A 19090-nucleotide genomic window follows, 5' to 3' on the forward strand; every position below is an offset into this window, starting at 1 on the left:
AGTAACTTTTCTAGCTGAATTTGCTTGCACCCACTAATTTTCTGCAGGCCACACAAATGGTATACAAACATCCATCATTTTGCTTTTTAGTTACAGCACAAGCAAATAATAGTACATTGTAACGAAAATGTCAAAAATATCTGTTGTTACTTTGACATATCGACAAGTTTATTAAACAAATTGGAATGATTTCAGAGTGTTAAATGAGGACGTTTAGGACTATGGGTAGACATTTTTTATTGGTGAATTTTACATTTTTTTAATATTTAATCGTCATGAGCGTCAAAGGCTGCATTGCCTACTGACGTGTTATAATACAATGTATGCCTTATATCAACATACCTTTGGCATTCATTGGATCACCAATGATAATATAACGAGAGGGAAAACTAGCTTCAGCTCTGCAAGTCAGTGTGCATCCAATAATTGCTGTTTAAACACACTGATTAGTATGTGTGTGAAACAGAAGCAGCGCTGCTCTATAAGGCTGGTACAGGTCTGTGTGCTCACTTGGATGAGGGCAGAATGACTGCAGTGCAGCAGGAGAAATTATAAGACCAACAGGCAAAAGAGCACTTTTTGACAAATGTCAGTCAGAAATCAAGACTCCAGTCACATGGTACAGTCTCCTGGTGGTGCAGACTCCTGCTGCGATCAAAGGTTTTGGTGTCACTGTTTAGTGTTGCACTTACTTACACTATATGCAACTACAATGGTCACACTGTAGAGTCCTGAGAAATGCTGGGGAGAGGGAGAGGGAGCAAGAAGCAACGGGTTTTTGTCTACAATGTGGTTGTGTTTTGAGGATCACTAGTTTGATTTACTGTTCTACTGGCATTATTTAGTTCATTTAACAAGGCTGCATAGTAGTGACAAAAATAATAACTGCAATTATTGTGCTTATTATTTCTCATTGAAACAAAATAGTGTTATTCCACTAAAACATTTTATTGCTTTCATATTTTTCAATTGCCACTAAACCTCCTTGAACTTGAACACTAAACCTAATAAAGCAATAAACCAAACTTGCATCAGATGTTCAGTATACAAGTCTGAAGTCACTTGAAATCAAGATCAGTTTAAATATGTACCTGTAAGTAAGGCGTGCAACAAAATCAAAGGATCTGCACATTTTGTCATTACTTTAGCAGTTTGCAAATAGTTGTTGTAAAATGCAGCTGTGTGGGAAGCACGAGTGGTGATTGGTCATACAGTTTAGGTGTGAATGGGGAGTGTTTGATTCGATGAACCAGAGCAGCCACTCTAAACACAAAGTGTGAATAGTGCACCCGATCAGGTTTAATTAACTGTGGAAGCCAAATCGTAATCGTGATTATTATTTCATTAGACACTCCTGGGTGATGGTAATTATACTATGAGCTAGGGATGTTAATGTGACACTGATATATTGATATTTGAGCTTCTACACAGAGTACCTTTAAAAACTACCGTGATGAACTGATGGATGACATTACAGTTTAGCGTATGTCCTTTTTTTAAGGTAATATTTTTTTCCTACAACTTTGCAGATAAATGAATCTTGGAGAATGAAATGATATACCAGGCCTCTCCTTCTCTCTGTCTGCACATGTTTCTTTGACCTTTCTGTCTGTACTGTTTGATATCTCTGTTCAGCTGTCTGTTACTGTTTGTCTCTCACTGACTTTCTGTCTTTTGTAACTCTGCTCTTCCCTCTCTCTCCCCTCTCTCAATGTTTCTGTGTCAGACGGCCCAGGGTGGCGGTCATCGCACCTTACTGTACGGACATGCTGTCCTGCTACGACACTCCTACAGTGGAATGGTCAGTGTACACACACACACACACACACACACACACACACACACACACACACACACACACACACACATTCACAGTGCTGTCCAATATACATAAAATATGTTATGTTGGCAGACTAACCAGACAGCATATCTAAAATTTAAATAATTTTTGATATTGTTAAACCATACTATAAATTCTGCAATTGAAACAGCCCATTTGATCATGCACTTGTAATGGCTTTTCATTTTTTCCTTCAGTGCCTGGGTTGGTAAACAGGACTGTTATTTTTGCATAAGGTTTAGCAAACACCTTTTCTACTCGTTCCATTGTCTTACAGAAGTCAAACTTCACAGTAAACTGATGAAACTTACACGAAACACTGTGCAATAACTTGAAAGAGATAGTGTTTTTAAAGTTGTAATTATTCCTGGGATAGGAGTAGAAAAAGCACCCACATATGCTCTTCAGATAGGACCAACACATGTAATATTTAAATCACCTGACCTCCCCCAGAGAAACAGTCATATCAAATTGGCTGAAACAGAACTACTGCGCTGTGGTTGGTAGATGATCTATTTGATCAGATGCAATCATCAAAATCATTGTGTTTCTCTGTTTAGTACCTGTGCTGTCTGTCCACCTCCCGCTCATCCACAGACAAACTGGCTTTTGATGTTGGACTGCAGGAAGATACCACAGGTAGGAGTCAAACACATTTATCCAAGGAGGGTTGAATCACGGGCAACTTGACTTGGCAACGGACTGGCGGGGAGTGTCAGGTATATATTTAACCTCTGTAGGGTCATTCTCAAGGTCATTGATACCACTTGGGTCTTTAGTGCTGCTGGCTGTTGAACAGCAGTTGTTAGAGTTGCTAGAGTCACCTGGAGTGACATGTAAAGGCAGTCATTGGAGTAGTCACATTAGGCCAAATGTGAATGGTTGTTAAACCTTCTGGGAAGGGATGAAAGAACAATACTGTAGGTGGGGAATAAAAGTTCATACCTCTGCTGTTACACAGGCAGGAGCACGAATGGCTCAAGTGGTTTCAGTGACAGTGATAACGACTGCACAGAGGTTAAATACCTGAGACTCCTACCAGTCAGTTAGAGCTGGAGCTTGGACAAGAGGCAAAACCTTTTCAGGTTTCTACAACCTAGTCCAGTTGCCCTCAATTGAACACTCCTTGGATAACCATGACCAGGATGACTGAGAATCTTCATATACACTCGAACACAATTCTTTCACTATGTGGCTCTACTATCACAGAGTTTTAATTATGTTGATTTTCTATGTAGCCAAACTTTCTTTGAACCTACAGAACTACATTTTAAAGCTGCACTAATCATTTTTTAATATAATGTATGTGAATCAATTGAACTGATGAAATCACAGAGAATCCTACAGTTCCCCTCAGCTCTAAGATCATTTTAGCATCTCTGATTTCTCAGAACTCTGAACTCTTTTGGTTTTAAAGCCAAACCTTCACTGTTGTTCAGTCTCACCATGGGCAGCTGTTTCCATTGAACAAACTCTGATAAAAACACTGTACACTGCCTGTTCACCAGGAAACAACAGAAATAAACAGTTAGAGACTAGCTAGCGCACATAGTGGAGCATTTAGCAGCTACATAATCAGATATTTCCCTCAGGAGTTGGTTGACAGCAGATGCAAGCTGAAAGGATAGAGAATACCGGACATCATCAGGTGGATACAACCACAACTCCAAATGAATGCTTATGTTGCTCTGTGTCTGCTGGTATGTAATTTGGCAAGTGTTTACCCAACAACCACATTAGTGTAATAAAGCCATAATCTGACAAAGGTATGTTTGATATTCAGCTTGTTGACTAATGCAGCTTCGAACTGTTGTGGAAATCCCCATGTTTCCTAAGACACCAAATATGGCAGGTCGAGTTTAACTTTGACTCAGTGTAAACTAAAGAGCTTGAACAAACTCATAGAGAATATTTGTCATAGTGTCAGACAGTGTGGTGTACTGTAAGATGATTGTTCCAAGTGGAACTCTCTTAAAGGTGATTATGTCATATATTCAACAAGAAAATCTAGCAAACTCTGATTGGGCTCAGGTTTAAATTAGCCTGAATACATTAGCTTTGGGTTGCTTCATCCTGGCCCAAGCTGCATTTTGCTTTCATTATGTCCACGTCATTTCTGGTATACAGCTCTGGACTGCTGTTGTTGGTGTTACTATAATGTTAGGTTGTTTCTGAGTACAGATACAGTCTGACTCCATGCCTGCTGCTCCTCCACTTTACAGCAAAGTCAGGACAATAAGCCACTGCAAAGTACACTGTCTGTCGTGTTCATGTTCTTGACCTGCTTTTGTAAAGATGATGCAAATTACAGTACAAGCTGAACAGCTGCAAGACAAATCTAGGCTCCCAAAGTGGTACACAGGCTGAGGTGATACAGTAGGTAGTATCAGAGCACTTTATGTTGCTGTGTGAGTCTGTGAGTCATGAACACATTTCAGCTTTTATTTTCTGAGCTGTTGTTTGCTTTTTGTGAGTTTTCTTGTGTGTGTGTGTGTGTGTGTGTGTGTGTGTGTGTATGTATGTGTGTGTGTGTGTGTGTGTGTGTGTGTGTGTAGGCGAGGCGTGCTGGTGGACCATCCATCCAGCATCAAAGCAGCGTTCAGAGGGAGAGAAGGTTAGAGTGGGAGATGATCTCATCCTGGTCAGCGTCTCCTCTGAAAGATATTTGGTCAGTAGCAGCTGTGTGTGTGGGAACATTTGTGAGGAGAGATGGGCTCAAATATTACTAAGTTATAACTATAACTTTGTGTCTTTCTTTCCTTTGTTTTTTCCTTCACTCCTTCATTCATGTCTTCTTCTTTCCTTTTTACTGTTTCTGCCCTTTGCGTCTTAACCTCCATTCCTTCTTAGTAAAACTGTCTTATCATGAACCAATCGTACCTGTACACAGCAGCCAATGGGATATTCACATACAGGTATGCACAAAGGGATGACATCATAGTATGATACACTGAAGAGCCACATTAGGGCCTTCTTCTTTAGAGCATTATAGACCAAATCCATCATTAGACACATCCTTTTACTCTCTCACATGTATGTGAGTACACCAGTGGCTGCTGCAGGCATTTCTTTCAGACTTTAAATGTTTCTGTAAAATGTTGTATGATGACCCTGATGAAGCCCACAAGCAAAAAGCATCGGTCTAACAATAAAGGTCAATGCAAGTGTAGTTTTGACACAGACAGTAGGTGTACACCTCGGTGTGGGGACAATTCTCCTGATAATGGCACTAAAGCAACCTTGTAACCTTCCTTATAAAATTAGCCACATTTGCTAAGTGTAGGCTTAGTTTTAAAATCTGTAGGCTGGTCTTGCAAAGGTTATTAGTTCTATAAAAGCTGGAAACACCATGGACAGTTAAGGTCCATATCTGTGCATAAGCCTGCTTGTACCAGTTTGTATATGCTAGACTGTAACTCCGTAATTCTACATTTAGCTGCATTTCCTTCAGTGGCTGTCCTTTTCTTTATGTTTCTCTCTCTCTGTTCATCACTTTTCCTTGTCCCTTGTGATCACACTGTGTAAAATACAAAATCCTGAATGACACTAAGCACTGCTGACCCTATACTGACTGATCAATTGCGTGGTCTGACTTGCTGGGAGTTCTGTGCACTCTCTCATGTTCTGGTGGCCAGACCAGGCCTGCCCTTCTGAGTCTCTAAATACAGGACAGGAATTCAGGAACACCCTTAGCGTTTGTCTGTATTTCATTCTGGTGTGTCACTAATTTCTATATTTTTTTGGCTCTTATGTCTCTCCTCCTGCAGCATCTGTCCTATGGTAATGGCAGTCTCCATGTCGATGCAGCCTTCCAGCAGACACTGTGGAGTGTGGCTCCCATCTGTTCTGGCAGTGAAGTAGCACAAGGTACACCTGTCTGTCTGTCTCTTTGTGCATCTCTCTGCTTTCTTCTGTGCATTGTTCTGTCTTTCTTGCTTTTCGAAATCTTTCCTGCTTGCTGCTTGTATTGTGCTTTTTGATATTATTCCTTTTTTATTATTCTGTTTTTTTTGTTTTTTGCTTTTTCACTTGTGAAATTCAAATAATATTTCTGGCACACATTGGATGCACCATGTTTTACCAATGTAATGATGCTCAGACGTTAACAGAAAAATGAATACAAACTATAGAATTAGGACAATGTAACTGTCTGGATACATAGTTTGGTCATCTGTTTAGAATTACAATTAACAGAATTCTTTGAGTGACATGATTTGGGCAGTAAGCTCTGCTGGTCTTGATATATGTCAAGAGGTGGGCTTCAGAAGTGCTAATCCATGTCATCTTTAGTACCATAATTGCAAGCTGCACTTGATCCCTGCTGCCATCCTCCCTCGTCAGCACAGCCAGGTTCACCAGAGTCCTCAAATGAGTTTTAAAATTAGCAAAGTGTAGGCAAAGTAGCTTGTGTACTAATTCTGGTGCTTCTATGCAAACCTGGCTGTCTCTTTCTCTGCAGTATGATTCATGTGTTGTCTGTCACCTTCTGTTCTGTCTGTCCTTGTCCCTATCTTTCTCACCTCTCGCCTGCACTTTTCTCCCCCACGTCTGTCTCGCCCCTCATTTATCTTTCCTCTTGCCTCTCTCTCCCCTTTTTCTCCCTTTCTGCTCTCCTGTCTGCAGGTTTCCTGATAGGAGGGGATGTCCTGCGCCTCCTTCACGGTCATATGGACGAGTGTCTAACTGTTCCATCAGGGGAGCATGGAGACGAGCAGAGAAGGTAATGTGTACTGACAATTTCAATTGGACCGATTTATGGGCTCAAGCTAGTCAGTTTAATTTAGTTTCTGAATGTATAAGAAGACGTTTTTACCTGCAGTGATTATTTGTAGACATTTTGATCAGATTACACACAGAGCACACAGCGAGTTTTTACCTGACGACTGTATAAGCGTATATTTACAAAATTCTTACCCAGGGAAGTGTATTATATTGAGTCAGTGGATGTCATGCTTGACTGCTGCCATTCGGTTATACACATTCAGAAAGAGAGCCGTTACCAGCCACCAGGAGCCTACAATTTATAATCCTTCAATCCCAAAGTGAAAGAAAAAACCACATATGTATGATTTTGCAGGTCTTAGAAGTTGCAGTTGAAGTTGTATGCAGTGTAAAGCCAAATAGTCTTTTTTTTGACAAGGCATTTTCACAGATGAGTTGACATTGTTCAGCTTAGTCTGGTTCTGTCTGGACTACAAAGCCTAACATCTGTGATCCCGAATAACTGGCCACTATAATAACAGTTCATCCTATCTGTACTGGCTGTACAGAGATTTCTTCCCATCATGATTCCAGTATATGAGATTGGGGACAAAATCTACATACCTTGATTTGTGTACGGATTGATTCTTCATTTCAAGCCAAATGCACTATAACACTTCATCATTCTTTAGAAAATTTCCTCTTTATCCAAATAATGAAGTCCACCCATTAAACGTGGTGCCAAGACTATAAAAAGGCTAGCTCCATCATCTTAAGTATAGAAAATAAATGAATTGTCGGTACATAGATTAAATCTAACCTAACCCTAACCCTTCAACACAATAGGAGGAGGTGTGGGTGATGGAGGGAGCTGCAGCAGCAGACGGCGATGACATGAGGGAAAACTTGTATGAATGTGACTGGATGTTTCTAATCACATGGTAGCTGACTGTTGTCAATGAACTGCCAGTGATTACACTTTTTCATCATGGGAGATGGATAGTAGACATGAGAAAGAGACCTGTGTTTACAACTTGCAGCATTCACTTCATTTGACCACTCATTACAGTTGTATGATTGCAGAGTGAGGGGGTAGAATTGGTCAACATTGACATTATAGGACTCTATCCATTCAGTTTGGATTTTGATTACACTGATTAATGGAACGACACCGACATGAGGTGTCCATGTTTGTTTGACTTTACTGCCACTTCTTTATGATGAGACCAAGACCAAGTTATATTCGTGCATGAATGCAGCATGAGCACAGCCTGACCTAATGCTTTGCTCCATTTGACTAGACTAAGAGCAAAAATAAGACTTAATTACAGAATGGCATAGTGTTTTCTGTGGTGTGAGACATGTAGGTATTATTGTTAACAAACATACTGCTATACAAAATATGTCAGCTTCATTTTTCAAATCAGGTTTTCATTGACGGTTCTAAATCAGTGTTAAAGTCACCTCTGCAATCGAAGTTTTGCTTTCTGTTTGTTCCTTTACTTTGAACTTGGCTCTCCTTCACCCCCCCAGTTTAGACCATTAGACATACAGTATTCAGCTTCTTGTGTAGGGAAATTACCGTGGCCTGCAGGAAGGGAAAGCAGCAACTCCCATTACAGACTGAGCTCTCTGCTGTGACTGAGACAGGGAGTACTATTAATAATTATAGTTTTAAGATGTTCCCAGAGGGAACAGCCATGTTGTTAAACAATGCCGATGAGAGTGACTGTGTTCTCCTTCTGATTGTTCTACTGAGATTTGTTACTGAGTCATCCAGGTAGTTGCAAACTACATCTACATGTACGTCTGGGCTGGAGTCGCTGTGGAGGAATTGACTTCTAGAATACACAATGTAATGTGTGGAAAATATATATAATTTGTTTGAAGGTGTGATTGTTGTATTTTATCCACAGGACAGTGCACTATGAGGGGGGGGCAGTGTCCAGTCATGCCAGGTCCTTGTGGAGGCTGGAGACACTGCGTGTTGTGTAAGTACAGCATGCATGTACTATACACACACTACAAACAAGTAGAGTCAGAAACCCATGCAGTCAGATCACCACGCATGTATAATACACACAAACAGATTAGCACTGTTCATACAGGCATGTTGTGGATACATCTCACATGTGCTGTCAGTTTTTATCTTTTGTCAAGCTGTTCACATCCACTGCTGGAGATTCCTCACAGTGTAAAGAATCTAGCATGGTTTGGTAGCACTGTGCGCACCAGAATGGTAGAATGTATATTAATTATTACTACAACTTGTATTCTGTGTGTTTCATCAACACCCTTGAAATTGCTTCAATAGCTGTTGTAACAACAGTATCAGGACCTGATGGTAAGTTTTTAGACATGGTTTCCAGGTTGCTAACCAGGCAGCAGCTGCTTATTTTAAACATTTATGGGTACATTTGGAGTGATAATGCTCTTTTGTAGTTATAATATACTCCAAATTTCCAAAAATGGATTTCACAAAACGCAAGTTTCGGTATAATGCAGTATATTTTTTATATATTACACTTCCTCAAACCTTGAGTACTGCACATTAAAGTTGGTAAAAAAAACAGTCTAGTTTAGGTTGATATGCTTGGAGTTGAATAATATAGCTGCAGCACATGGGATCACAAATAACCAGAATAAAAAAAAAAAAGAAAAAATGAATAAATAAAATGAAAACTGAAATTTCCCCTATTTTAGAAGTTTATTTTATTATATTTTAGGAGGAAGAATGTCTGTTTACTGCTCACATTTTAACGGAAAAGTTCAACATTTGTTTGTGCCACTAAGTATGGAGTCAGGACATGGTTAGCCTAGTTTAGCATAAGCTAACTACATCTTACAGAGTCAGTTACATGGAAGTGGGGTAAGCAGCTAACTTGGCTTGCTAGCTTTGTCCAAAGCACAAAAATACACCTGCCAACACATTTTAAATGACAATTCATGGTTCTAGTTGGAGTTACATGCTGTTACTGTTTCTTGACGAAGCAACAGCTGGCTGTCATGACTACGCACAGCTTTCTGGAGTCTTGTCATCACAGTGAGGTTGCCAACACCTGAGCTCACCAAATGTATCTGGCAACACATGCTATAGCTGAACATGCTGCACAGAAGTGCCGTGTGAATGAAATGGAACTTTTGAAATCCAACATGCAACTCCACAAATTAGCGAGCTTTAGACAAGTTTCATCAAAAATGATATAAAAAAAATAAGGAGCATAGACACACACAAAAATACACAAACAAATCAATTCCTTTTGTCTTATGGCTCATCCATATTGTGACACATCTTGGGGAAAAACATTGTAAACCAGCTGAAGTCTAGATGTTGTTGCTGTGCTGCATCTGTGCTGTGAACATCTGTGACTTGCACAGGGCTGCGTGCTGGAGTAAATGAACATCAGCCTTCAGGCTTCTAATTTAGTGTCTGCAGTATATTTACTTGTTTATATTTTAACCCAACTGATGTACATAATTTAAACTGCATTAATTATTTTCTGGACACCTGGGGGCCGCAGAGCAAGCTGTAAACACAACATTGACATAGCCTATTATTCCAGCATAAAATTGTTATGTCTAACGTGCAAACAGTTGTATATTTACACTTGCAGTAGACACAGAACAACATTATCATTGATTTGGACTCATATTTGTTCTTGTTTTAATGAAAGCATCCATTAGTGCAGCTTTCAAGGAACTTCATTTAGTGCATTTAGTATATATCATTTTTTTTAAATGACCCACTTTTAGTCCTCTTGTGTGGATTTTTGCAGTCTTTTTATTTAGGATTCCTCTTGTTTGTGTGTGTGTTTAGTATTTATGTGACTGTGTTTGTGTCCAGGTGGAGTGGCAGCCATATCCGCTGGGGTCAGCCATTTAGACTGAGACATGTGACCACAGGGAAGTATCTCAGTTTGATAGAAGACAAATCTCTGCTGCTGATGGACAAGGAGAAAGCTGATGTCAAGTCTACAGCCTTCTGCTTCAGGTCTTCCAAGGTACAGAGACAACTGATCTGAATTCACTGACTTTCAGCAGGCATAAGAGTAAGAGTAACTTCAATAACAACTTTATACACAGAGCACTTTTATTAACAAAATGACAACGGAGGGAAACAATAAAAGACACTCAACCAATGAGACCAGAAAAGAAAATTAACCGTAAAACAATAAAACAGGTTAAAACGAAGTTAAAATGGCCCAAATGAAAAACTTAAGAGCATCTTGGTTTTTAGAAGTGATTGTACAGATGGTACAAGGATACAAGGATGGTACAGATTTGGACAGCTTAAGATGCTCATGCTGAGGACCACGGACGGCAAAGTTCCTGTCACCTCTAGCAATGCAGCAGGTGGTTGGAACAAGCAGGAGACCTAAGCCCAAAGACACCTGACTGAGGCTGGACTGTGGCTCCTAAGGGGATAACGTTTCAACATGGCCTCAGAGGTGTTTTGTGATTTTTGTGCAAGTGATTTTTGCTTGAAAGATGATTCATACAGTTAATCCATGATGATTTCGGTTCATCCACTTATCTCACTAAAACTAATTACTCCTGTCATTTGAGCTGTGTTGTTATTTGCCTCGATCAGGTAGTAAACCATGGTAAAACACATACAAAAGGAGAAATACAAAACCTAAATAATATAACGGGAAAAATCTGCTCAGGCCCTGTTTGTGTGTGCTCACAGAAATATGGTGCTGTCAAATTAATGGTAACACACAGCTATCTGTCCTACTATCCAAATATGGACCCAGTGTTCACTACAGGTTCTACTCACTGTCTCACTTATATTGGTCGGTGTTGTAAATTGGTGAATGAAAATATTTGGGCCCTGCAATCGGCTGGCGACCGGTTCAGGGTGTACCCCGCCTCTCACCCATTGCCAGCTGGGATAGGCTCCAGCCCTCCGCAACCCCGAAAGGGATACGCGGGTATAGAAGATGAATGAATGAATGAAAATATTTGGGGATATTAGCGATCAATGAGTATATCATGTGAAAAACCTTAAAGCAGAATCTTTTAAAGCTGAAATTCTGCATCCAGAAACACAAGTTAAAGATCACTGGAATCTTAATAATGAATATCCTTCAAATCAACCCTGTGCATCATCTCATGGAACATGTCATTAGTATGGATTCTAGTATTCAGTTTGTTTGTTTCTTCCTTCCTCTCTCCTTCAGGAAAAGTTGGACCCTGGTGTGAAGAAGGAGGTGGATGGGATGGGCGTTCCGGACATTAAGTATGGCGACTCTGTGTGTTACATCCAACATGTTGACACCTGCCTGTGGCTCACCTACCAGACTGTTGATGCCAAATGTGCTCGCATGGGAGGAGTACAGAGAAAGGTCGCGTATGCATCCATGCTTGCAAAAAGAAATGACACTGGCAACAAGAAAGTCAGAAAAATGTCTAAGTGCAGCTACCACTGTTTTTTGAAAATGCTGTAGTTGGATTAATTCAGTGTTGTTTGAAGGTCAGTGGTCAACTTTTTCACAAGGTTACTTCTTATTTTAGGCCATCATGCACCATGAAGGTCACATGGATGATGGGTTGACCCTGTCTCGGTCACAACACGAAGAGAGTCGCACTGCTAGAGTCATCCGCAGTACTGTGTTTCTGTTCAACCTATTCATCAGGTGGATTATCACACACACACACATACACACAACGTACTGTAGATGTATAATACACATAAACACAGACAGCAAGAGATACCATAGAAGAACATGGTAATAAGACACTAGCTGAGGAGGAGGCTGCAGTGTGTCAAGTAGGATTAACCACCAGTGGCACATTAATCTGAAAAGTTAAAGTGACATCATGTGATTAACAGGGATTTATTGCAGCAAATAGTGATGAACTTGTGAAAAAGGCTTTGCACAATTAATCCAAGCAGGTGGAGAAATTCAATAGGAACAACAATATTAAAACAGCTGGCCACCTACATCACTGTCCTGTGTGTACATAAGGTATGTAACAAACATCCTGCAATTTCCCTTGCATGCTGGGAAAGTCCCTCCTTTAGTGATCATAATAGAAAAGTAATCATAACGTGACAGTCCCTGCCAATGTGATGAAACAAGTTCTTTGCAGTTTCCCTTGAATGGGAGCAAAATGAAGCTCAGGGGAATGCTGGCTGCTCTGGAGTGAATAAGAGACAAGATGCTGATAGTAACTTAATTAAAAGCAAATGTCCCACACTTACAATAATATACCAAGCGTATGTGGCAGCAAGCATGCTGCATTGTGCATTAATGTCCTCTTAATTTGAGGAGAGAACTGTCTCCTCCAGTGAACATGTGGTGGGATACTGCAGAGTAGCTTAGTACAAGAGAAGCATTCTGCACAACGTGCCTTATTTCTGTAAAGCAACAGGCAGCTGTATCCCTGTTTGCAGTGACAGCAGCTGCTCTCAGTGTGTACAGCAAAGTGTTAGCAACCAGTTGTTGTTGCAAGCCTGCAAACAAATCTTGCTCAGCCAGTCATCTGTAATGATTCACAATTCATACTAATGCGATGAAACACAAATAGATGAGCTTTTAACATCACGATGAAGACAAAACATGTAAATGATAATATGAATAATGAACCATTGATAAGCAGAAGTTCTGTAAAACCCCAAATTAAATATTTCTCCTAACACAGAGCTGCACTATCATCAAACTAGACATGTGCTCTCACCACTGAGACCAATCTGATTCCCATCTCAATACCAACAAAACTGTTTGTCAGTATACTTTGTGCTCTCCTAAGCTCTACTACAACTCGCTACAAATGAAGGACATTTTTTTAAACATCTCGGCACTAGCAGAGGAGATGTGAGGTGTGGGCCCTTACTCACTGGAGGGATGTCTGACATTCCTTCAGGGTAAAAACTCCAGAGAAAGCAAGAGAAACATATAAAGTTAAGAGCTGCAGTGGCAACTGTTACTCACTGAAATGAACCGTAAGATGCACTGTAGATACACATCTGTAGTTCTAGAAAGGTCTCTCCCATCGTTTGGCCTGTGTACAAGCCATTTGAATGAATGTAGCTGTACTGCAGATGAGGGAGTACCAAATGAGAACTTATCATATTATAAAGACACTATACTGTATGTGTGCTCTGTAGGGGTCTGGACACACTAAGGAAAAAGGGGAAGAGCCCGACTCTAGATCTACCAATAGATTCAGTCAGTCTGAGTCTGCAGGATCTGATTGGCTACTTCCAACCACCCGGAGACCACCTGGAACATGAAGACAAGCAGAACCGACTTAGAGCTCTGAAGAACCGGCAGAACCTCTTTCAGGAAGAGGTAGGGATTGTCTGTCTGTCTGTCTGTCTGTCTGTCTGTAGGTCCGTCTGTCTGTCTGTCATGAAGTTGGATTTATGATTCAGATTGTGTTCTAGAATGTACCAAATGAATTTGTATGGTCAACTGGAACTAAAAATGCTACTCCAAGCACTTTGTGCCACAAGGTTTAACTCTTGGAATGAAGTCTGTGTACATGCTACCTCTGAGCCATATCATTTCTTACTCATCACAGTTTTGTTGATAACCGTCATGTAGAGTTTAAATAATAGGCATGTTGTCTTATTTAATCGATGATTTTTCTTTTTTTTAATCAAATCCAAAATATATCCCACAGAAACCAATGAAAAAAGTACACTCTGTGTCTCACTGTTTAATTTAGAATTCTTTGCATTTTTTCTCTTCTTCACAGTGGTTTGTAATCACTTTATTTATTCTTTGCTTGTTCTGGTTGTTCTTTTATTGAAATTTGAAAAAGGAGGGTGTGAGTTTTAAAAATCCACTGCAGTGTACTTTTACATTTACAAGGTGGACAGCATGGGTGTTCTATTATGCTGTGATAATGCTGATAATTCTAAAGCATGCATGGATACCATGTGCTGTTTACATACACATGTAGGATTATCATGGCCCTGACAAAGTATCCAAGACTGCACATGTGTCAAATGGGAGTGTGTCCTTTCTCTGAGGCTTGTGACTGCAGCGTCATTGTTCACACTCCCAAGCCTTTTATCTGCAGCTGGGCCTTCACACTGTTAGCAGTTCAAATGTACTGCTATGTACTGTCTCTCTCACTTACTTTGATTATGATTATCTGAATCCAGCTGAATAAATCAGTGAAACCAGCACCCTGTGTGTCTGTAGGGGATGATCAGCCTGGTATTGGAGTGCATTGATCGTCTTCACGTCTACAGTAGTGCAGCTCATTTTGCTGAGGCAGTAGGAAGGGTAGCAGGAGAGGCCTGGAGCTCCATCCTCAACTCCCTCTACCAACTACTGGGTATACTTGCACACACACTTGCACACATAAAAATGATATGATAACGACAAAATTGATTATCTTAAGGCAGATTATACGAGGGGCTTCATGGAAAGTCATCAACTTAAATTGATATTCACATTATTAAAAAGATGGAAATGGACTCAATGGAAAGATTAAGCTAGAATAAAAAATGTGCAACACTGATGTGGAAATTGGGAGAGAAGTCAAAGCTGCTGCTACAGTTTTAACATTGTCACATACTAGTAGTACCTCTTAAGTCATGTCTCTCCTCTTCTGACCATTGTCCTGTTTCCTCCTGTCCTCACCTGCCGTCCTCCCAGCTGCATTGATCAGAGGAAACAGAAAGAACTGTGCTCAGTTTTCTGGTTCGTTGGACTGGCTGATTAGCAGACTGGAGAGACTGGAAGCCTCCTCTGGTAGGTTAGCTTGCCCTTGATGAAATACTAACAATATAAAACTGATCACCATTGTAATGTTGAAATCAGATGTATATGCATATATACTGTGTGTGTACATCTATATCTATCTATCTAGCTATCTATAGATAGCTAGATAGATATACATATACATACACACACACACACACACACACACACACACATATACATATACATACACACACACACACACACACACCCACACACACATATATACATATATACATATATATATATATATATATATATATATATATATATATATATATATATATATATATATATATATAGTTATTGCTATTGTTTCTCCATGGAGTATTTATGACACAATAAATATATGAATAAAATGCTAAATGTTGTTGTAGTATTTTGCTAAAATGCCATCACAGTTATGTGCACAGCTGACTGACTGTGAGCAGGTCTCAGATACTCAGGACTCCAGGGATTTCTCCAAACTTCCCTGAGACTGAGGGGCTACTTTTAGCTCTGAAATGCTTTTTGAGTTACTCTTAGACCAAAATCTAAGAAAACAACTGGAGTTCCTTCCATCTCGACCAGTTAGTACCCTACCTAACTTTAGTAAGATTTGTGAATACAGTCCCTGGTTTTCAATGCTTACTGGCATATAGTTATTTTTATTATACATATTTTGTCTTTCCAGGTATACTAGAGGTGCTTCACTGTGTGCTGGTGGAGAGTCCTGAGGCACTGAACATAATCAAAGAGGGACACATCAAATCTATTATTTCTCTGCTGGACAAGCATGGGCGCAACCACAAGGTATACTTGTACAGTGCATATACAGTACATCTTAATATGTATCAACAGTTTCACACATGTCCAGGCTTCCATTGGACATCTTGAAATCAGTTTAAAAGTTGTTATAAATAATCTGCATATTTATTTGTGTGTGCTGTGAGAAGGCTTCCAGGGGTCTGTTGTCAGAACTGAGCTGAGAACACAGTGCTAGATGAGCAGACCACAAATAGTGATTTATAACTTTAGGCATTTTCCTCAACTTAGCTATAGCCTGTCCAATCAAATCGTTCAGTCAGCAATCCTGCTGTTCACTCTGCATGCCGAGAAGTGTTTGTATGTGTGTTCGTACTGTAACAGTGGTATATTCAGAGCACTGACGTATTTTCTGATGTGTGTGCACCATCTAGGTTCTAGATGTGTTGTGTTCGCTGTGTGTGTGTCACAGCGTGGCAGTGCGCTCCAACCAGCACCTGATCTGTGACAACCTGCTGCCAGGACGAGATCTGTTACTGCAGACGCGCCTGATCAACCACGTAAGCAGGTATACACACACACACTGGCACACACACGTTTAATGTAATATGTGGTGTCCACAGCATTGAAAAATTACATTTAAAAAAATCTTTTCTGGCTGGCACACTTTAAGCTCATGCACAGAAGTTGTCGTTCTAGCCCACAAGATGGTGAATTTCAGGCATTCCGGTTTAGTCTCTCTACTGCTCCCCCCCCCTCACAGCATGCGTCCCAACATCTTCCTGGGAGTCAGTGATGGCTCTGCTCAGTACAGGAAGTGGTACTACGAGCTGATCGTGGATCAAGCACTGCCGTTCGTCACAGCAGAGGCCACTCACCTCAGGGTGGGCTGGGCCAACACCAGTGGCTATGCACCCTACCCCAGTGGGGGGGAGGGGTGGGGAGGCAACGGGGTTGGTGATGACCTCTACTCCTACGGCTTTGATGGACTTCATCTCTGGTCAGGTGAGGTTTGTGTGTGTGTGCGTGCGTGTTTGTGTGCCTGTGTGTATCAAGAGAAATGATGATCTTATCTTAGTATACCTAGGTATGGCTGGTCATTCCACTTATATATAATAATCAGCTAAATAATATGTACATCTTTCTGCACAACAGTAAGTTAGGGCGAGCTACTGTTTTCACATAATAAGACAACATGACGTGAAAAGCATTTGCTGCGTATACTTTGATGTTATTAACAAACTGGAATTCAAGTTCAGAGGTTGACATGTTGTAGACTAAAAGTTCAATTCAAACCAAATGAAAACTCTGTCATCACTGTGCAGGCTGCATTGCACGGACTGTTAATTCACCCAATCAGCACCTTCTGAGAGCGGAGGATGTGGTGAGCTGCTGCCTGGACCTCAGTGTGCCCAGCATCTCTTTCAGGATCAACGGCCAGCCTGTTCAGGGCATGTTTGAAAACTTCAACTCGGATGGTCTCTTCTTCCCTGTGGCTAGCTTCTCTGCTGGAGTCAAGTCAGTGCTTCACTGAAAACCATTCAACAAAATGGAAATTCAGTTACTGTCTGTACCTCTCACGTCACAGGAAGCTGTAGTGTGTTTGACCACCAAACATATACTCATAAATCGTACAGTACAGTAAATGTGGGACAACAGAGAGTCTGTTTCTACACTTTGAGGCTGCAGAATTCATTTATTTCTTGCTAAAGTACTCAGGGTGTTTTTTTCCTTTACCTAGAATAAGACTGAATTGCATATTGATTTGAATATTTACTGGATATCATGTGTAGAATTTTGGTTTAGTGTCACACAAATAAATTAACGTATTTTACAATGTGTATTGAACACCTGGTTAAAAGTTGGACTGCAACAAAAAAGGCCCTAGAATTAGTAAGAGTAAAAAAATGGAAAATCAAAACAAAATGCATTCATTACATGACCAAATTTTGACATGTGTTATTTGTTTCTATTAACATGTATTTTTAGATACGTATCTTTTACCTGAATAAGCATACACGTCTGGTAAATTGTTCAGAGAACTGAAGTCTGAAAAGCAATGCTGATTAAACAAGAAGAGTCTAATGCTTGCTAACTAACTTACTGGATTTGGTGATGTACAGATTGCTCCCTTTGACATTTGTGAAAGTAAATAAATAAAGACATGTCTCCTTGTTGAACCATAATCTTTCCCCCTTGATTCCTCCACCTGTCATCTGTCATCACTGCAGGGTGCGTTTCCTCCTCGGGGGTCGTCATGGGGAGTTTAAGTTCCTCCCTCCTCCAGGTTACGCTCCTTGCTTTGAGGCGGTGTTGCCTCGGGAGAAGCTGAAGCTGGAGCCCAGTCAAGACCAGACTGCAGCCAGAGACCTGCTGGGACCCACAGTCACCTTGAGCCAGGCGGCATTCACCCCTACACCTGTGGACACCAGCCAGGTACAGACCACGGTCACGGTCATTACCAACTGAGAGGAGAGAGAGATAAACGTTCAATGTCATATACAAAAGACATTATGAATTAACACAGACACAATAATATAACTAGGAAATCTTCATATAAACAAACAAATAGATACATCTTTAATTCTTTAATTACCACAATGTTATTGTTGTTATTGTTAATGTTTTTATTGTTAAATGGCTTTTTCCAAAATTTTGAAGTTCTGATGCTACCTCACCCCATGAATGTTTTAGTTCATGCCCATGCTCGTTTTTTCTGTTTGATCTGAACAAAGACAGCAGAACCAGACTGAAGCGACAGAAGAGTCATTTCTGAAGCGCTTTAAAGAATTTGTTTTTCTGTCTTTGTATGTAGATTGTGCTGCCACCTCACTTGGAGAGGATCCGGGAGAAGCTTGCAGAAAACATCCATGAACTTTGGGTGATGAACAAAATAGAACTGGGCTGGACCTACGGTGCAGTGAGTATCAGACAAACAGCTCGCTCCTTTATATGAAACACTGATTATAAGCCCTTTTCAGACATATTTCTCATTACATAAATCAAATGACAATTTAAAATGTACATCTCATGTTCAAATTAACAACAACTCTTTAACAACTTAATGAAGCCAGAAATGTTA

At 40.3% G+C, this 19090-nt stretch overlaps 1 protein-coding gene across 1 annotated transcript in view; it reads left to right on the top strand.

Annotated features, from left to right (window-relative positions):
* ryr2a (ryanodine receptor 2a (cardiac)) overlaps positions 1-19090 on the top strand; it is a 182937-nt gene that overhangs the window by 84797 nt on the left and 79050 nt on the right. Inside the window, exons 5-22 of the mRNA XM_076759342.1 lie at positions 1727-1801; positions 2401-2479; positions 4396-4508; positions 5608-5707; positions 6464-6560; positions 8458-8532; positions 10386-10542; positions 11725-11889; positions 12059-12180; positions 13656-13839; positions 14701-14836; positions 15160-15255; positions 15938-16056; positions 16443-16576; positions 16772-17013; positions 17334-17526; positions 18240-18444; positions 18824-18928. Coding sequence (XP_076615457.1) covers positions 1727-1801; positions 2401-2479; positions 4396-4508; positions 5608-5707; positions 6464-6560; positions 8458-8532; positions 10386-10542; positions 11725-11889; positions 12059-12180; positions 13656-13839; positions 14701-14836; positions 15160-15255; positions 15938-16056; positions 16443-16576; positions 16772-17013; positions 17334-17526; positions 18240-18444; positions 18824-18928 — 2397 coding nt within the window. The remainder of the gene's footprint in view (positions 1-1726; positions 1802-2400; positions 2480-4395; positions 4509-5607; positions 5708-6463; positions 6561-8457; positions 8533-10385; positions 10543-11724; positions 11890-12058; positions 12181-13655; positions 13840-14700; positions 14837-15159; positions 15256-15937; positions 16057-16442; positions 16577-16771; positions 17014-17333; positions 17527-18239; positions 18445-18823; positions 18929-19090) is intronic.

The sequence above is a fragment of the Chaetodon auriga genome, chromosome 20 (assembly GCF_051107435.1).
Source record: "Chaetodon auriga isolate fChaAug3 chromosome 20, fChaAug3.hap1, whole genome shotgun sequence".
Lineage (NCBI taxonomy): Eukaryota > Metazoa > Chordata > Actinopteri > Chaetodontiformes > Chaetodontidae > Chaetodon > Chaetodon auriga.